General features: G+C 43.8%; 1 protein-coding gene across 1 annotated transcript in view; it reads left to right on the forward strand.

Annotated features, from left to right (window-relative positions):
* The window catches only part of LOC122561998 (tripartite motif-containing protein 16-like protein), a 48,820-nt gene that overhangs the window by 28,828 nt on the left and 5,240 nt on the right, over positions 1 to 14,752 (forward strand). Inside the window, exon 5 of the mRNA XM_043714365.1 lies at positions 14,413 to 14,593. Coding sequence (XP_043570300.1) covers positions 14,413 to 14,593 — 181 coding nt within the window. The remainder of the gene's footprint in view (positions 1 to 14,412; positions 14,594 to 14,752) is intronic.

A 14,752-nucleotide genomic window follows, 5' to 3' on the forward strand; every position in this document is an offset into this window, starting at 1 on the left:
GCACAATTACAACATTTAAAAGGCATCTGGATGGGTATATGAATAGGAAGGGATTGGAGTGATATGGGCCAAGTGCAAGCAAATGGGACTAAATTAGGTTAGGCTATCTGGTCGGCATGAATGAGTTGGACTAAGGGTAGGTTTCCGTGCTGTACATCTCTATGACTCCACAGAGCAAGTGGCCTATCAGTTATAGAATTAGGAGCAGGAGGCTTCTCTCTTGATTCCTCACTTCCAGACTAGGGTTCCCCATTGGTCTTAATGGCTCCATCTGATTTGCAAGGAAATTAAACCTGGGTCCCTGGTACTGTGAGGCAGCAGTGCTAACCACTGCTCCATCGTGCCAGAGAGATTGCCAGGGTGGGACTACTCTGGTCCCGGCACCCTGATCCCACACCAGCCAAATAACCAGAAACGGGAATCCTGGGCATCAGAAATCCTAGATCTGGCTCCCACCTGTCATATTTAAGGGTCTCTTAGCCCAACTCGGTGAAAATCCAAAATATCTTCTCATGCAGCATGGTGTCATATAATGTTATATAAGGCTTCTGTGCAGCATCTTGGGATATTTCATTCTGGTAAAGGCGTGTGTTGTTGTTGCTGCTAAATCGATTAGTGGGAGGGAAGGTATTTTGGTTTTGGAAATTGTAACTACAGTGAATGGTCTTGACTGTTAACATAGCGAGTTCCCGGTCTACTGCTTCACTGTACTGGGATACTGCAGTGATGATAAACTGCAATTTATAAATTGTTAGAAAAAATCATGAGTTTATCAATCAGAGGACAAGACTGTCAAAGATTTAAAGAAGTCCCCTATGCATAACTCAATCAATTGTGTGCTCTTCGCATCACTTAGTTATCAGAATCAATCATGTTCAGTCTATTTGTTGATCGAAATAAATTTGCATAATGTCTTATTACACACCTCTGACATGTTTGACACACACCGAAACGTTGATTCTCCTGTTCCCTGGATGCTGCCTGACCTGCTGCGCTTTTCCAGCAACACATTTTCAGCACACACTGAATCATACTTATAAGAAATGTGGCAACCGATTTATAGGAATACCCCACAGTCAGCAGGGTTATTACAAAGAACAAGTAATCTTCTTTATTTCTGTCTGTATTACAGAATTATCTGTGCGGCACAAAAGTCAGAGCTGACTGATCTGTTCACTGATTTGACAGAAGTACCTCCCCTCTTTTGTAACTTAACGACCTGTGTTTAGCTTGGTTTTGAAAGTCAGCTTTCGGGAAGAGCTGTTTTGAGTTTCAGATTTCCCCAAATGTATTTGAAGAGTAAAGACATTGAACTCAGCTTGGATCATAGCCAAAAATGCATGGAACTAATTGCAGGTTTACTCGAACAACACCCAGGCCCAGGAACTGTCAACAACAGGCCCTGAGCTGTCTGCCTGAATCATCCACAGTGACGTCTGAAAACTGCAGTTGCTGAGATTGTGAAAGATCTGGACCAGGAAATTTGATTCAGGATATTGGATGAAGCAAGATTATGCTCAAAGCTGTGAAGTGAATGAGTCAATGTAGAAGGTGCATTACATCCCTCAAAGCACCTTTGGTAAGGTTAGGGCAAGGTCTTTAACTTTTTAATTCCCTATGCTTCTGCAGACAATTAGAAAATGTAGGAAATGCAGCTCAAGCAGCATCAGTGGGGAGAGAAACAGAGGTAAAGTGTCAGGTCAATGCATAACTGCAGGCTAATGGAAAAGCTCAGGTTTTTAAATACACGTCGAGCCACAGCAAGAGTTCAGAGAATAAACTGAAGAGAACAAGCTATGGTAGAAGACTTCTTTTCTTCCATGGGATATGGGCATTGCTGTCTGGGCTCAGCAATAATGCTCATCCCTAATTACAGTCCAGGAGTTGGTGGTGTTCCACCTCCTTGAACCTTGGGGTGTAATGGCACCCACAATGTTGTAAGGGAGGGAATTCCAGGATTTTGATCCACTGACACTGAAGGAATGGTGATATATTTCCAAGTCTGGATGGTGAGTGCTCCTGGAGCTTGTTGCCATTTCACTTTCAATGCATCTGTGACTTATTCCACACATACACACAAACAAATAACTGGAAAAGTGCAGCATCTGTGGTGAGAAGGCAGAGTTAACGTTTCTTATTTTTGTTTCTGATTTACAGTATCTACAGTTTGTTCGGTTCTGACTTATTCCACTTGGATTTCAAATTAACTTGCATCCTTCAAATTTTAAATCGACCTACAATCACATTCTTTCGTCCTTTCCCTGCCCTCGCAATGTTTCCTTCACTTCCACTTGTACTTAAAACCCGCTCGAAGCTGCTTCTGTTGTAGCCATGACGTGGAGGTGCCAGTGTTGGACTGGAGTGAACAAAGTCAGAGGTCATACAAAGCCAGGTTATGATCCAATAGTTCGAATCCCTTTAGGCTATAACCTGATGTCGTGTGACCTCTGACTTTGTTCCTGTAGGAGGAATTCAAAGGTACACGAAAATAATGAGTGGAAAATATTTCACTGTGTAGGAGGGTAACAACAGGTTGTTAATACCATCATTTATTACGTATAGGCCTAGGAATGAGTATCAAAGAATTCTTACTCTCACGAATGAATGATTACAGGAATTCTACTGTACAGTGTTTGATCAGTCAGTTACAAAGGTTTATTTGACAAGCTGTTTCTTTCATTGCACTACTTTCCCCACCCGTACACTCTTCCCGCATCTGCTCCCTCTTGAGATTGTTCTGATAATTTTCCTGTATTAACTGGAAGCTTTCAGTCACCTAAGTTTTACACAATCGCCATATGCTAGCCTCTCCTTCAATGCATAGTATTTCTTCAACAGCGAGAGATTGGGAAGTGTTGATGTCCAAAGGGATCTGGGTGTCCTTATTCATGAGTCATTGAAAGTTAACATAAAGGTGCAGCAAGCAATTAGGAAGGAAAATGTAGAATCGCTATGGTGTGGAAGCAGGCCATTCAGCCCCTTCAAATCCACACCGCCCCTCCAAAGAGGAGCATCCCACCCAGACCCATCCCATAACCCTGCATTTCCAATGTTTAATCCACTTAGGCTGCACATCCCCAGACACCATGGGGCAATTTAGTATAGCAAATCTACCTAACCTAGGCATCTTTGAACTCTGGGAGGAAACCCACGCAGACACGGGGCAAATGTGCAAACTCCACACAGTCTCCTAAGCTTGGAATTGTACCCAGGTCCCTGGTGCTTTGAGACAGCAGTGCTAACCACTAAGCCACCATGAATTGGCCTTCATCACAAGAGGATTGAAATAGAGCAGTAACATTGTCTTACTGTAGTTGTATAGAACCTTGGTGAGACCACACATGAAGTATAGTGCACTGTTTTAGTTTCCTTACCTAGGATATACTTGCCATCGAGTGAATTCAACAAAGGTTCACAGGACTAATTGCTGGGATAGTGGGTTTGTCCTCTGAGGAGAAATTGGGGAGATGGTGTCTGTACTCACTCGAGTTCAGAAGAATGAGAGGTGATCTCACTGAAACATGAAAGATTCTTGCAGGGTTGTGACAGGGTCTCTCTCAATCTATGCAGTCCAGAACCAGGGGACACAGTCCCAGAGTAAGCAGCTGAGATAAGGATGACTTTCTTTACTCAGAGGGTGTGAATCTTTGGAATTCTCCCTCCCAGAGGGCTGTCGAGATTCAATCATGTGGTACATCCAAGTTAGAGATTGATCAGTATCACCACACAGCAGTGAATCCTTCTGTTAATTAAACCAAACACCCAGAAAAGCTCACTTCGCCTCATAATCTGTTAAAATATGAGTGACAGAGAACTCCCAAATTCCACTATTTAAAGAAAATAATATCCATTTATTCTTTAACTCTAAAAGTGAACATTAAACAAGCTATTCACAACTCTAAGCCCCGCTTTCTCTTAACTGCTTATTATCTGCCTCCAATTCTATAACAATATGCTGTTCCAATAAAACACTTATTAAAATTACATCAACTTCATTTCAAAACCAGACAGTGGCTGTCATCTTCGGTGTCTTTCTTCTTTTGGATGAAGATCTCCCTGGCTCACCTTCTTTCTTTTATTGTGAAAATGTTTCATATGAAAAAGTACCTTTGATAGAAAGGGTTCAATGTATTGGGTCTTCCCGGTGGCACTCTGTCTGATTTTCAAAATGCCTGCCTTTTTTGTATCCCAAACATCAGATCATCTCATTGGTTCGATGTTGGCAAAACAATAAATTTTCGTATCCTGGGGCATAATTTAAACTGATTGGTTAAATTCAAGTTGTTGTCAGAACAGCAGCCAATGCAGGTATCCATTTCACAGCCAAATGTTACATATTTTCAATTTTCCAATATACTCTGAGATTGCTAGCTAGTCATATTACAGGTGCTTGTAAGCTCTCAGTGCAAAACAGCATTCACTCTCTCTTAAAGGTACAGTACAAGCCTTCAACTTCATACACTTCCTCGAACTTCATAACACTGCCTCCCTTAGAAAAAAAACCCATCATAATGAAAAGATGGCTTCACTTTTTTTCTAATTCTTAATCCCATTACAATGAAATACATAGGACATTAAGTTCATATTAATTTCTGCACATACATGTATATATGACATTGGTATCTGTTCAATCTTATCAATACTTTATCCTTTAAATCTGTGATAACAAATCTACTATCACATTTTTACGACCCGCAACATGTACAATTTGTAAATTAGAAGTCTGTAACATAAGACTCCAATGAAATAGTCTCACATTCTTGTCTTGAAATCGTTCTGAGAATATAAGAGGATTGTGGTCCACGTACACAATTGTCTCTGACACATTGTTCGACACATAAACATTAAAATGTCGTCAGGCCGATACCAAACTCAATAATCCTCTTTCGATGGTAGAGTATTTTCTCTCGAATTGTTGAATTTCAATGAAAAGTAGCCAATTGGCCATTCGATTCCATCGTCATCTTCCTGTAGCAGTATAGCTCCAACTCCTATATTGCTAGCATCGATTACAAATTTGAAGGGTTTCAAAAAAATTGGTGTCGCTAAAACTGGTGCAGTGGTTAATACTGCTTTTAAATTCTCAGATATCTCCTGGCATTGTACTGTCCATCGAAATTTGGTGTTCTTCTTTTGTTGTAAGCAGTGCCACCACACTGCTGACATTGGGAACAAACCTCAGGTAGAATCTGCTTTGTCCCAAAAACCAAAGCACTTCTTTCTTTGAGGATGGTCGTGGAAATTCCTCGATAGCCTTCATCTTGGTGTTCTTTGGGGTTGATCTTCCATGACCAATGTAATATCCCAAGTACGTCACCTCTGCTTTAACAAATTCTGTTTTCTTTAAGTTTATTACCAGTTTTTCTTCTCGTAATCATTCAGCTGTACCATGTGATCTTTCCATGACTGGCTAAAGATCACAAAACATCCAGATAGACTGCACAGTTTGTTAATCCCGCCGCAAGTCAGTTCATGAGTCTTTGGAATGTGGCAGGTGCATTCTTCATTCCAAAAGGTATCACTTTGAATTGATAGATCCCATTTGGGTTTACAAATGCAGAAACTTCTTTTGCTTTCTCTGATAAAGTTACCTGCCAATAACCATGCAATGAGTCCAACTTTGTGATGTATCTGGCTTGTCCAACTTTCTCTATACAGTCCTCCAAACTTGGTATTGGGTATGAGTCTGATTTTGTTACGGTGTTGACCTTCTGATGGTCCACAAAAAATTGTTGAGTCCTGTCAGATTTGGGAACTAACATGATTGGCGAACTCCACTCACTTTGACTCGGTTCGATGATATCTTCTTTGAGCATTGCATCCACTTCCTTCTGGACCTGTGTGGCTTCAAAAGGATTAAGTCTGTAGAGGTGTTGTTTTATCGGAACAGCATTCCCTACTTCTACCTCATGCACAATAATAGGAGTCCTCCCCATTCTATTCCTGCATATGTCCTCATACTGCTGCAACAAACCTTTCAACTGGGTTCTTTGCTCCTGAGACAGATAAGCCACTCATAGAGTCATAGAGATGTACAGCATGGAAACAGATCCTTCGGTCCAACCCGTCCATACCGACCAGATATCCCAACCCAATCTAGTCCCACCTGCCAGCACCGACCCATATCCCTCCAAACCCTTCCTATTCATATACCCAACCAAATGCCTCTTAAATGTTGCAATTGTACCAGCCTCCACCACTTCCTCTGGCACCTCAAGGACTTCTTCATTATTTAACGTATTTTGGGGCATATCAAACTTCACACCATCTGGAATTGATTCCTCACTCAGTGGGGCAGTAACTATCATGTTTCACCAGTTTCCTGTCTGTATTATAGTAAGGTTTCAATATATTCACGTGACATAACCGATACCGTTTTCTTCCATCTGACATCTTTAGCAGATAGTTCACCTGACTCAACTTTTTCTCAATTTGATAGGGATCACTAAACCTGGCTTTGAAGGGATTTCCTACCACTGGTAACAATACTAATATGTCATCACCACAGGAAATTAGTTTTTATCTGCCACCGGCTTCATTCTATGCTATGCCCTCTTCAGGTGCTGTTTGTTAACTCACCTACCTGATCTAACCTCTTCCTCACCCCAGATACATAATCCAAGTATGAGATCTCCGACTTCGGTCCTGTCAATGTCTCTTTAATTAATTTCAAAGGGCCTCCCACTTCATGTCTGAGTATTAACTCAAAGGGCGTGAACTGAGTAGATTTGTTTGGGGTATCTCTAATGACAAATAATACTTTATCCCAGTCATTCAGGTAATCCTGGCAGTATACTCTTAATATGGTCTACATGTTCTGATGTCACCTTTCCTAAGCTCCCTGGGATTCAGGATGGTATGCATTGGATTTAAAGTGCTGTATACGTAAGATGTTTATGACTTCCTTAAACAGCCTAGCAGTAAAATTAGACCCTTGGTCTGACTGAATCTCTCTGGGCAGCCCATACCGCGTGAAGAAAGCTACTAACTCCTCTACCACCCTTTTTGCCTTAATACTCCGTAACGGAATTGCCTCCATAAAGCTGGTAGAAGCATCCATTATGGTTAGCGAGTACTGGTTCCCATGTTTAGATCTCAGGAAGGGACCTACACAATCAATCATAACCTGTGGCACAGTGGTTAGCACTGCTGCCTCACAGCGCCAGAGACCCGGGTTCAATTCCCGCCTCAGGTGACTGTGTGGAGTTTGCACGTTCTCCATGTGTCTGCGTGGGTTTCCTCCGGGTGCTCCGGTTTCCTCCCACAGTCCAAAGATGTGCAGGGTCAGGTGAATTGGCAATACTAAATTGCCCGTAGTGTTAGGTAAGGGGTAAATGTAGGGGTATGGGTGGGTTTTGCTTCGGCAGGTCGGTGTGGACTTGTTGGGCCGAAGGGCCTGTTTCCACACTGTAATCTAATCTAATCTAATCTGTGTGAAAGGTTCTTCAAATGCGTGAATTGGCAACAAAGAGACTGGTCTTATTACCACCTGTGGCTTACCTACCATATGGCACGTATGGCAAACATTAACCACATCCTTGTGCATTCCAAGCCAATAGAAATGCCTTTGTGCCTTAGCCTGAGTCTTCCTTACATCTAGATGATAATTGATGTGCTACCCATAACACCTCCTGTCTGTATGCAACACAATCTGGTGCACTTCAGACCCATTTCTCATCTGCACTAACCTGCCATGGTCTCCATTCCTATCTTTAAGATAATAACCCTCAGGAATACCTTCTGATTCCTTTTCTGAGTATGCACATAAAATATATATGTTTTATTGTCTTGTCTTTCTGTTGTAAGTCATAGAGTCATAGAGATGTACAGCACGGAAACAGACCCTTCAGACCAACTTGTCCATGCCAACCAGATATCCTAACCTAATCTAGTCCCGCCTGCCAACACCTGGCCCTTATCCCTCCAAACCCTTCCTATCCAGATGCCTTTTAAATGTTGCAATTGTACTTGCCTCGACCACTTCCGTTGGCAGCTCATTCCATACACATACCACCTACTGCGTGAAAAAGTTGCTCCTTAGGTCTCTTTTATATCTTTCCCCTCTCACCCTAAACCTCTAGTTCTGGACTCCCCGACCCCAAGGAAAATACTTTGCCTATTTACCCTATCCATGCCTCTCATGATTTTGTAAACCTCTATAAGGTCACCCCTCAGCCTCCAACACTCCATAGAAAACAGCCCCAGCCTGTTCAGCCTCTCCCTATAGCTCAAATCCTCCTACCCTGGCAAATTCCTTGTAAATCTTTTCTGAACCCTTTCAAGTTTCACAACATCTTTCCAACAGGAAGGAGACCAGAATTGCACGCAATATTGCAATAGTGGCCTAACCAATGTCCTGTACAGCAGCAACACGACCTCCCAACTCCTATACTCAATGCTCTGACCAATAAAGGAAAGCATACCAAACGCCTTCTTCACTATCACTATCCTATCTACCTGCGACTCCACTTTCAAGGAGGTATGAACCTGCACTCCAAGCAGAGCAAACACAGACACTGCTTGGGGCCATCAGCATAATGTCAGCATAATGCACTCACAACCTAATTGATTAGTTTAAGGCAGGTGGGGGGAGAGAATATACATGATTAGCGTACACTCCCCCTGAGGTGTCTGGGCCCAGCCAACACCTTTTATCAGAAATGCTAACAGTTTGATATGACCATTAGCTTTTCAGAACTAAACACCTCTGCCTGACCCTCTGCCTGTTCAGGTTTCCTGTATCATTACATCAAACAGGGTGCCCACGAACTGAACCTCAACTCCTCCTTTCTCTTTAGTTTTTGCGTCTTGCTGTGACTTAGGATAATGGAATCTTGTTACCACACAGTCTGGAAAAATTCCAGGGTATTTTTCTTTTAAATGCTCAGTTGACTGATCTTCCTTTCGATTCTCTGGAACAAGAGGTGCCTCTCCCACTTTGGATCCTGCTAAATCATTCCCAAGAACAAACTAGATTCCTGGAACTGACACTCTGTCAATCACTCCCACTGTTACATCCCCAGTCTTGAGTTGGCACTTCAACCTGTTCTTACACAGGCAACGCTAAAGTTCTGTCTATCTATCCTGCAAACTGCCACTGTCTCAGGTAATAGGTCAGGAAGAGTGCAAATATGTTCATCTCTTACTATTATAGACTGATTAGATCCTGTATCTTTCAAAATTATAACTTCTTTCCCTTCTCCCCCTGTTCTTTCTGAGTAAACTTTACCCACAGAGGCAAATTCTTTATTGAAATCAGGCACTAATTTAACACACAGCCCCTGCCTATGCTGTGCACTCCCATGCAGCTCCATGACTTTTCTTGGGGTTTTATTTACAACTTTCACTAATGCCACTGGCTTGGCCTCTTTTCCTGCATCTTTTCCCACAGTGCCTTTCTTTAATGACCAACTCTGTAATTTTATGTGACCCACTCCATTACCGTGAAAACACCTGAGGCCTTTCCCCTCCTTTCCATTTGCTTGGACTTCTTTTTCCACCTGTGGTAAACTATTCCCAGTGTACTCTAATCTTTGTTTTGTAGGATCTCCCCTTCTCCCAATTTCTATCCCTCACAGGATAAAATTCCTGCCGGCAGCTATATTTTGCCTTATGCACCAATGTATATTCATCTGCTAATTCTGCTGCACTTCTCACCTGAACTTTCTGTTCCTCCATATGAATTCTTATCATCTCTGGAAGTGAGTTTTTTTTATTTCCTCCAGCAGAATAATCTCTTACAGCCTCATAGTCTCATCTATTTTTAAGGCCCACATCCATCGATCAAAATGACTATGTTTAATTCTTTCGAACTCGACATAAGTCTGACCTGGTTCCTTCTTTATGTTTCTGAACTGCTGTCTATATGCTTCTGATACCAATTCATTAGCACTCAAAATAGCCTGTCTGACATTTACATAATCTCTTGACCTCTCATATGACAGCGCTGCATATAACTCACCAGCTCTGCCTATCAGCTTAGTCGGAACAAGCAGTACCCCCAAGTTCTCTGACCACTCCAACTGCCTAGCCAATTTTCAAATGAAATAAAGAAGGCTTTGACATCTTTCTCATTAAAATGTGGCAGTGTTTTAACATATTTGTGTATATCACCATCTTCTGTCTTCAACTCCATCCTGTTAACTTGCCTTTTCTGACTAATTCGCAACTTCTGAAGTTCAAATTCTCTCTTCCTTTCACTTTCTTCTCTCTCTCTCTCTCTCTCTCTCTCTCTACTCTCTCTCTCTCTACTCTCTCTCTCTTTGCTCAGCTAAGAACCTTCTCTCTCTTTTTCCTCTTTCTTTTTCTTCTCTCTCTCTCTTCTCTCATGCCTCTTCTTTCCACTTTATTTATTTTCCAATTTTAATTGCCTCAATTGTAATTTAAGGTTTTCCACCTCTACTGCACTTGTCTGTTTCTCTGACACATCTAAGTGCTTGACTAACTCCATTACAATTCCAGCTTTCCTTTTGTCCCTGATTAGACCCAATTCTAACCATTTGCTAATTCTAAAAGTATGGCCTTTCTCTGTCTTTCCAAACTCTCTTGGCAAATTCGGGGATCACCTTCAAACCCCAGAACTCTTTAGCAATCTTAAGAGCCATTTCTCTCATTTCTATTTTAACCTACATTTTAATTAAAAGATCTCAGACACTAATCAGCAACTGTTTAAATCTGCTGGGATCTTTTTTACCCCAAATCTGTCCAAATCTCAGACTGGATCTGTCTGAACCTGTTCAAATCATGGATCCAAGCCCCCAAGCTGTTACGGTGTGGCTGTAAAGCCCTCTGTTAATTAAACTAAACCCCCTGAAAAGCTCACCTCACCTCATAATCTGTTAAAATAGGAATGACAGAGAGCTCAGAAATTCCACTATTTAAAGAAAATACAGGGTGACCCCCATATCTGCAGAATCTTTTTCTGTGGTTTCAGTTACCTGTGGTTTACCACAGTCCGAACATATTACAGGGAACCTTCCAGAACAAGGGAGCAAGGGGTTGCTGGGAAGGTAGATTTCCCATTGAAATGAATGGGTTTGCTATTATCCACGGTTTTGGGCTTCTGCATTAGGTCTTGGAACGTATCCCCCAAAGGTACAGGGGGATTACTGTAATATCCATTTATTCTTTAGCTCTAAAAGTGAACATTAAACAACAACTATTCACAAATCTAAGACCCCCTTTCTCTTAACTGCTTATTATCTACCTCCAACAATAAAACACTTATTAGAAATTACACCAACTTAATTTCAAAACCATACAGAGGCTGTCATCATCAGTGTCTGTCTTTTTTCAGCTGAAGATCTCCCTGGGTTGCCTTCTTTCTTTTACTGTAAAGATGTTTTATATGGAAAGGTATCTTTGATAGAGAGTGTTTCAATGTCTTGGGTCTTTCTCGATGGCAGTTACTCTGTCGGATTTTCAAAATGCCTGACTTTTTTATATAGGCGAAAGAGAGGACTGCAGAGTCGAGAGTGTGGTGCTGGAAAAGTACAGCAGGCCAGGCAAAATCCAAGAAGCAGGAGAATCGATGTTTTGGGCAAAAGCCCATCATCAGGAATGACACTGTGAGCGGAGGGGGTGGAGAGATAAATGGGAGGGGGAGGGGGCTAGGGGAAAGATAGTTGAGAGTGCGAGAGGTAGATGAATCGGAGAGGAGGGTGGAGTGGATAGGTGGGAAGGAAAATAGACAGGTAGGACAAGTCATGAGGACGGTGCTGAGTTGGAAGGTTGGAACTGGGATAATGTGGGGGGGAGGGGAAATGAGGAAACTGGTGAAATCCACATTGATGCCGTGGGGTTGGAGGGGCCCGAGGCAGAAGATAAGGTGTTCTTCCTCCAGGCTTCAGGTGCTTAGGGAGTGATGATGGAGGAGACCCAGGATCTGTATGTCCTCAGTGGAGTGGGAAGAGGAGTTAAAGTGTACAGACACTGGGCAGTGCGGTTGTTTGGTGCGGGTGTCCCAGAGATGTTCTCTGAAGCACTCTGCGAGAAGGCGTCCAGTCTCCCCAATGTAGAGGAGCAACGGATATAATAAGTGATATGTGTGGAAGTGCAGGTGAAACTTTAAGGGATGTGGAAGGCTCCCATGAGGATGTTGAACCGTTCATCAGCTTCACCAACACATCCCACCCCGAACTTAAATTCACCTGGACCATCTTAGGCACCTCCATCCCCTTCCTGGACCTCTCCAACTCCATCAATGGTGACCGACTCAACACTAACACCTTCTACAAACCCACCGCCTCGCACACCTGGCCTACACCTCCTCCCACCCTGCCTCCTGTAAAAACGCTATCCCTTATTCCCAATCCCTCTGCCTCCACCGCACCTGCTCCCAGGAGGATCAGTTGCACCACAGAACACACCAGATGCCCACTTTTTTTAAAGACCACAATTTCCCCTCCTATGTGATTGCTGATGCCCTCCAGCGCATTCCATCCACTTCCTGCACCCCCGCCCTCGAACCCCACTCCTCCAGAACCACCCTGGTCCTCGCTTTCCACCCCACCAACCTCCGTATACATTGCATCATCCTCCGCCATTTCTGCCACCCAGAAATGGACCCCGCCACCAGAGATATATTTCCTTCCCCACCCCTATCTGCTTTCCGTAATGACCATTCCATCTGCGACTCCCTTGTCAGGTTCACGCCTCCCACCAACCCACCCATTCTTCCCGGCACCTTCCCCAAATCCTGCACCCACAGCTCCCTGCCCTCACCCCTGTCTGAGGCCCCAAAGGAGCCTTCCACATCCATCAAAGTTTCACCTGCACATCCAAACATGTCTTTTACTGTTTCCATTGCTCCCGATGCGGTCTCCTCTACATGCCTACTCGCAGAGCGCTTCAGAAAACATCTCTGGGACACCTCCACCAGTCAACCCCACCGCCCCCGTGGCCAAGCATTTCAATTCCCCCTCCCACTCCACGGAGGACATGCAGGTCCTGGGCTTCCTCCATCGCCACGGGGAGTAAGTGAGGACTGCAGATGCTGGAGATCAGAGCTGAAAAATGTGTTGCTGGAAAAGCGCAGCAGGTCAGGCAGCATCCAGGGAACAGGAGAATCGATGTTTCGGGCATAAGCCCTTCTTCAGGAATATGAGGAGGGCTTATGCCCGAAACGTCGATTCTCCTTTTCCTTGGATGCTGCCTGACCTGCTGCGCTTTTCCAGCAACACATTTTCAGCTCCTCCATCGCCACGTCTAACCATCTGACGCCTGGAGGAAGAACGCCTTATCTTCCGCCTCGCGACCCCAGGTCATCAATGTGGATTTCACCAGTTTCCTCATTTCCCCTCCCCCCCCACTTATCCCAGTTCCAACCTTCCAACGTGGCACCGCCCTCATGACCTGTCCTACCTGTCCATCTTCCTTCCCGCCTATCTGCTCCACCCTCCTGTACAACCTGTCACCTCTCCCACCTCCATCTCCCTATCGCACTCTCAGTTACCTTTCCCCCAACCCCACACCCCTCCCATTTATCTCACCACTGCCCCACCCCCCAGCTCAAAGCCTCATTCCTAATGAAGGGCTTTTGCCCGAAATGTCGATTCTCCTGCTCCTCAGTTGCTGCCTGATCTGCTGTTCTTTTCCAGCACCACCCTCTGCCTTTTTTATATCCCCAACATCGGTTCAATGTGGGCAAAACAATAAATTCAAACTCAATTGGGTTTTTGTATTCTGGGGCATAATTTAAACTGATTGGTTAAATTTGAATTGTTGTCAAAACAGCAACCAATGCTGGTATCCATTTCACATGTTACATATTTTCAATTTTCCACTACACTCTGAGACTGCTAGCTAGTCATATGGCAGGTGCTTGTAAGCTAGTCATTGCAGAATACCATTCACTCTCTCTTAAAGATATGGTACACGCCTTCAAAATTCATAACTCAAGTTCTGTAAATACTACAGATATCAATGAATATGGGGACATGTGTTGAGATAGAAGAAGCCATGATCTAGTTGAATAGTGGAGTAGGGCGAAAGGGCGAAACAGTGTCCTCCTGCTCAGATATTCCTGTCTCTTCCCATGCCTCTATCTGTAAAGCCCAGGATGTTGTGAGTACTTCTTTGACCTGACACCTGACCTTGACCTGTCTTGACTTTTCATCTTATCTTCTGTTTCTGCATGGCCTTTCGAATTGTATCTTTGTTTTATATTGCCTGACCTCCTTCATTCTACTGAAGTTTACCTCTCAGCATCATATTTCACCTGTGTCTGTGCGTTCCACTTCTGCAGACTATCTGTGTCCCTTTCCAGTCCGTCACTCACCGCCTCACCATTCCTGGTTTGGTGACGTTGGCAAGCTTTGAAACAGTGCTCGTACTTTGGGATGTCCCATGATTGTGTGGGGGTGTGAAAGGAGTTCTTTTGTTTTGCCCAGTCTGTGATGTGTTCCTTCTTAGTTCCCTCAGGAGATTCACTCCTTGAATAAGACACAACAGGACATAGTGCTGCCTCCCTCAGACCTGGCGATAGAGAACAAGCTACAAGGAGTGAAAAGGGCCTTGGAGCAGATTTCCATCCTGACTTACGAGGACCTACAGGACTGCTTCAGACCACCGCCAGAATCACTGGATGTTTCAGGTGGGAAACATGTTAGATTTCCATGTTCCCCTATTCGTCCCCATGATGTTTACTTAGTGTTTGGATGCTGGAAGAAAATGGGGGTCGGTAAGAGAGATCATTGGAGGGTTGGAGGGGAGGAGGGGTGTCAGTGAGTTGGGGGGGCTCGGTGAGAGGAGG

Source organism: Chiloscyllium plagiosum, chromosome 24 (genome assembly GCF_004010195.1).
Source record: "Chiloscyllium plagiosum isolate BGI_BamShark_2017 chromosome 24, ASM401019v2, whole genome shotgun sequence".
Lineage (NCBI taxonomy): Eukaryota > Metazoa > Chordata > Chondrichthyes > Orectolobiformes > Hemiscylliidae > Chiloscyllium > Chiloscyllium plagiosum.